Source organism: Haliaeetus leucocephalus, unplaced genomic scaffold, assembly GCF_000737465.1.
Source record: "Haliaeetus leucocephalus isolate CR32 unplaced genomic scaffold, Haliaeetus_leucocephalus-4.0 Scaffold450, whole genome shotgun sequence".
In the NCBI taxonomy this organism is placed as follows: Eukaryota; Metazoa; Chordata; class Aves; order Accipitriformes; family Accipitridae; genus Haliaeetus; species Haliaeetus leucocephalus.
In genome coordinates this window covers 5,854,888-5,860,814 of record NW_010972886.1, presented here as the reverse complement: position 1 = coordinate 5,860,814, position 5,927 = coordinate 5,854,888, and the positions used below count along the sequence as shown (strand labels likewise).

Genomic DNA, 5,927 nt, shown 5'->3' with positions numbered 1-5,927 from the left:
GGGGGGCAGTGAGTGAGTGGCTGCGTGGTGCTTAGTTGCTGGCTGGGGTTAAACCACAACAGATACCAATGCAGAGAGGCTGATGGTAGAATTGACTACAGTTCATTTCTGGGAAAAATCAAAGACCACAAAACACTACAGTAATAATTTCAAATTACAATGAACTGAGGAATAGGTTTCACATGGTACAAGGCTTATCTTCATTATGCTGACAGGTCATGGACTTTACTGAGCAATAGTGGAGTACCTTAAATGTTGTATCTACACTGGCATTCAGACAAGCATATTTGATACTATATTCAAGACGACTATAAACCAGGTCCTTCAAATTTGCATCTACAAAAGCAAAGTAATAGAAGTACAAAGATAGATGAGAAAAAAACCTGAAAGAAATCATCACAAAAGAAGCTGAAATATCTGTTTGAACAGTTCTGTAGAAAAAGAATTATTGACTTAAAGTTCAAAGTGACAAGTTGACACCAGTCAGAAGACCTATTAAGGCAAAATAAAGAGTTCTAAAGGCAAAAGAACAAGCAGATCACTGTCTGAGGTGATAAATTAATTTACAAAGCAACCCTCAAAAAAGAGAAATATCTGAGATGTGCTTTGTGTCGGAAGCCAAACATCAACCATGTCAGGTGTGCCCGGGGCAACTTGAAAGACATGCAAAAACAAGCCAGGAGAAATAATTCCACTGTCAAACAATACTAGGTGGCTACAGAAAGGAACTTGATTATCAATATACGAAACAAACTAACGGTAAAGAAACAAGAAGGGTGCAAATGTACCTGTATTCCTACAGCAATATTTGATGACAAATTCTGAACTACGAAAGAACAGCATCAATTTATAGTCATTTGCAAAGATGTCTCTATATCACAGTAAAAACCTGCTGATTCACAATGAGCGCATGGGGTTTTTTTCCCCCACAAACAAATTTATATAAGCTTACTATCTCAACTTGTTAAATCTATTTTTTACTAACTGAGCATCATCCTATCAGCTTCTATTCTGAGGCACTCAATAACAAATGACACAACGTATCAGAGAAAAGACACACACACAGGAATTGGCTTTCAGAAACATTTTGTCACAGAAACCAATTTTTGTTTACTGTGAAATATCTCTCAATGCATTCTGCATGTCACATTTAAATATACTTTTTTTTCTAAAAAGTCCTTTGACTCAATATATGTTCTAACAAAATGTCTTGTTATGCACAAGTTGCATCAATTTAACTAGACTTTAAATTGTAATAAATCCTGATTTTAATCATATAATACAGGCTAAGTTTGCACATATACCTAATTCATTCAAAATAAACTAAAACAATTGCAGTTAGAACAAAGTGTACATCCATGCAAATTTTTACTGATATAACTAAGTTTCTAATTGCATTGCAATTTGTAATGGTTTATTTTTTTTTTTTTTAATAGTACATAGATTCAGTTCCTTATAAATATTTGTTCCCCAAATTCAATCCCTTTTGAAAAATTCCGGGGGGGGGGGGGAAAGTCTTACACTGGTATTTCACAATGCACTTGTGAAACAGCATGATCAAACCAAATCCCAGAACATCTTCACAATTGTTGCTCAACTACAAAACCAAACCAAAACAACAAAAAAAAACCCCAAAAAAAAAAAAAAAAAAATCAAAGAACAGAAGAGCTAGCAAGACACCACAATCTACTTCCTGTCCCTGTCTATTAGTTACTGTCACAGACATACTGCATTTTTCACCTCAGCAAACTGTATGCCTCTTATTCCAGCCCTTGAAAGTCAACCTGACTAATTGTGCTAGGGTGGGGGAGGAAGATTCTTGAGAAAAAAGATTCACGTGAATCATCTGCAGATAAACCTGTATTTTTTCCCCAAATTTAATGCAAAAGATGGCTTTGTCTTTTAATATTTAAGTGCAGAACTCTTAACCTAGAGCAGCTAAATCAGGCCATTCAAAAAAAAGTCAACTTCTTCATTAATCTGTGGATAGACTAACAGCCAGCTTTTTCTTCCGTGAAGAACTGCCAGCTCCTCAGAAACGATTACCTATGATGCTGTGTCCAAGCAGTGGCAACTACATGGAAATACCATTTCTGCTGCATATAATTCAATATCCCGCGCAGAAAACAAGTTAAGAAGCACTCAAATAAAAATAGCTTAGATGTGTGTCAGCCCACCACTCAGTGTCAAGCACTTCAATATCAAACACCATCTCTGAAGGAAAACCTTTTGCAATTCACCATTATTTATAGGTAATAGCCCAGAAAGTTGGAAGAAGTAACACCAGCCACTTTAAGAAGCATGTGTTACCAGAGACATAAGGAAAGCTCACATAGCACACAACACAGCTGATCATGACGGAGCCCTTCAAGGGGCAACAGGCTGAAGACAGAACTTCCAAAGAGTTCCTAGGCTTCTTCATTACTCTCTCCAAGTGATGGTATCAAGAAAGTCTGTAACAGAAATCTTAAAAAAGGATGCGGAATGTACTCGGACCACTTCTGAGTCTCTAGTACCACAGAAAAAGAGGCTTGGAATAGTTTTGTGTGTAAACTGGACCTGGAGTTGGCAGCAAATTTATTTTCCATCCTCCCCCACTTATCACATCTATTATGTGCACTCTTCAGAGTCCCATGACTTCCTCTTCCGGACTCACCAGGTACATAGAGAAGCAAGGAACTCCGGCACATGTGTAAAATAACAGAAGAACTAACTTATCTAACTTATAGTTATCTAACTAACTATTAGTTTTGCAAGATCTCAAAGGACAAGTGAGCAGTATCCATCCAGTATTATACTATAGTACACAAAAGGACTTGTACGCGATAAGCAATTAAACTACCGGGAAGCCTAATAAAAACCACAATCAAACAGTGTAGGGACTGACTGATGGACACTGGAAAATGAAACAGCACGAGAGAAGAAAAAATTCAAGAAGCCTGCACCACTGCATAACTTGTAATGTACGTGCTACATCAAAAATTGAACAATATACGTTAGACAAAAATGGGAATACTTTCAAGGAAGCAGCCAGGTCTAGGAAGTGCCATAACATCGCCATTATTTTGTCCTTAGATGAATCTGAAAGATATATCTAGATGCAAATTTTAACCACTCTTCATAACGCAGATATTCAGTCTAGGCACCACAGCTCATCAGTTAGTTACATCATGCAAAATGTAACAACTACCTTCACAAGTTTAGTCCAGAACAAGTATTTTTCCTCCATTCCAAACAAATGGACAGTCCAGTGCAAAGCATAAGACAGAAACATAAAGGAGGAGTTGACTTTAGTGAGGAAACCTATGACCTTCTATAACAAATATTAATTCTCCACATAACTACCAATGCATTGTGCTTCTAATACTCACTTAAAAGCCTAGTTGCTGTGGGTGTCATATTAGGTATGATCTTGCAGAACATGCTGAGTCATATCACGTTGCTTGGTCACATCTTTAGCTTACTGAACCCATAAATGAAAATTATGATATTCTGAACTAGCAGCTTATATGGCCATAGAAACTTCTCATCACCTTATCGCCATCCCATATGACTCACAAAGAGAAATGACTATGACTGGAAGCAAAAAGTAGAAGTGAAGCATCAGAAAGCCAAACAGACTTCACCAGCTGTTTAATTCACTGGATTCCTCTTTTTCACAGAAGTTTACAAATAATTGAACCCAAGAACATCTTAGAGCTCCCGTCCTGCGAAAGCAACTGCTGAAGAGCAGAGGGGTTTTTAGGATTGGGATGCAGCTGTGCAAAAGAACCAAGCTTCATTATTAGAGCCTGCCTTTAGTGCTACTAGCTGGAAGAACTTTTGAAAATATCACCTACACAACCTTTGAGATACAAAGCTGAAGTCTTCAGGTACTATCAACATGGTTTTTAAGTGTTTGCAAAGTTTATTGGAATTACAAAATAGAACTAAGCAAATTGTAATCTGTCTTACAACTGACTGGCTGGAAGTACGGTTTCTAAATATAAACTATCCTACAAGGAGCACTGTCTTCTTTCCAAGGGGTCACGATATCCCAGCATTAAATAAATGAGCTTATTTCTGGGGTATCCATCAATCCAGCATGAAGTAGGAAGTTTCTAGTTAAAACAATTCCCAACCCTTCAGAAAGTGTGCCTGGAGAAGTCATGCAGTTTATAGTAGTCAGGGTTGCATCTTCTACTGGCAAAAGTGATTACAATTGAACTTTCTAATAGAGAACAGCCTGTCACACCTTTGTACAGAAGTGACTGGCATCTTATGGGAGACAGTACCAGCCTGAAGTAATCTGCTGACAAGATCTACTTACTACCTTACTCATATAAAAATTTTCATAATAAATCAAACCAAAGGTTATTTCACCAAAATAACATTTGGAATGCAACTTTTTTCTTCCTTTCATGCAATTACATGTCTCATAATTTAATCTTGATCTAAAATATTAAACAACTACTATTTGAGTTAGAACTTGGACACTGTGGTCAGACTGAAAGAGAGTGTATGCGTATATATGCATATACACATACACACACGCATATATATATATATATATATATTCAAAGGATATTAAAGCCATAAACCCCAAGAAGCTATTTTTCCATTTAGGTCATAGTCCCTACTTCTGTTAGTGATCTTAAGTCAGATTTAACAGACAAATATACACAATATCTAACCTAGCAATTTACAGCTGTAAACAAGCAATCCATGCAGCCATGAAAATGTGGAACTAGAACATAACTTTAAATACAAATATGTATTTTATACCTGTAACAGAATTTTCATTTGAAGCAAACTTTTTTAAACATTGGCTCTCCAGTGAGAAAACTTTAAAAAAAATTAACGAACAAGACAACTTTATTAGTACATGTGACACTACCTTCAGGAAAACCTTAATCTTTTGCAAAAAAATCAAGTTTGAGCTGTCAAACTATCATCATTGAAAGGATTTGGATATTGAATTTTATCTTACTTGCTAGTGTACCTCAGAGTCCATTTTTAAGGATAAACTGATAAGGTCTTAAAGATGGAGATTTAAAATGAAATGTTAACTGGCTCCTAATGATAGCAATGTGAATGTAATATTTTAATGAGCTCACTAAATATACAAAAATGTATTTGTTAAACTCTCAGTGCAATGAAAGCAAATTTTCTTTTTCTCTATAGAAAAAAGAGCTCTTTATATAGAGACTTCATGCCTTACCTCTAGGTCACAGCTGTATTCCGTGCCATCCAGAAGCATCACTTTACACTGCACAGTTTTAATTTTCTTGGGAGACTTCTGAGGAATGCTTTCTGTTTTAATTTCAGCTGTCTGCACTTCTTTCGTCTCCCTTTTTTCTTTTTCTGCTTGTTTTTCTTCCTTTTCCTTTGCAACTTTCTCTACTTCTCTTTCTTTACCATCTTCTTTGGCAGGCTATATAAAATACAGTTAAACAATGATTGAAACTCAGGAAGGTGAATATTTTTCAACTTGTTCATTTATTTTATAAGCTACTAATAAATGAAACATTGAGCTTTCATTAAAGTTATGCACATACTGGAAGCACAATAACCAGTGTAAGCATTCAGGTCTTCCTTTGGGGACCAGATATTCTTGCTCTCAAACCACAGAAGGTACCTTTTTTTTTTTCCTTTCCTTGAAATGAGATAATTCTTTTAGTGTTTTATTGGAACTTTTTTTTTTTTTCCTAACAGAAACTAATTTAAAAAGAAGCTCCAGGAATTATACAAAACTAAAAAACAGTGTTTATGAAAGTCAAGTTATACTGAATCACGGAGAGGTTGAGGTTGGAAGGGACCTCTTGAGATCATCTCATCCAATGCCTCTAGGGCCATCTAGAGCAGTTTTCTCAGGACCATATCCAGTTGGGTTTTGTGTATCTTCACAGATGGAGATTCCACAACTTCCCTGGGCAACCTGTTCCAGT

The 5,927-nt window shown here is 36.1% G+C and overlaps 1 protein-coding gene across 1 annotated transcript in view; it reads right to left on the bottom strand.

Annotated features, from left to right (window-relative positions):
- EPB41L2 (erythrocyte membrane protein band 4.1-like 2) overlaps positions 1-5,927 on the bottom strand; it is a 71,951-nt gene that overhangs the window by 63,762 nt on the left and 2,262 nt on the right. The window contains exon 2 of the mRNA XM_010574703.1: positions 5,201-5,413. Coding sequence (XP_010573005.1) covers positions 5,201-5,413 — 213 coding nt within the window. The remainder of the gene's footprint in view (positions 1-5,200; positions 5,414-5,927) is intronic.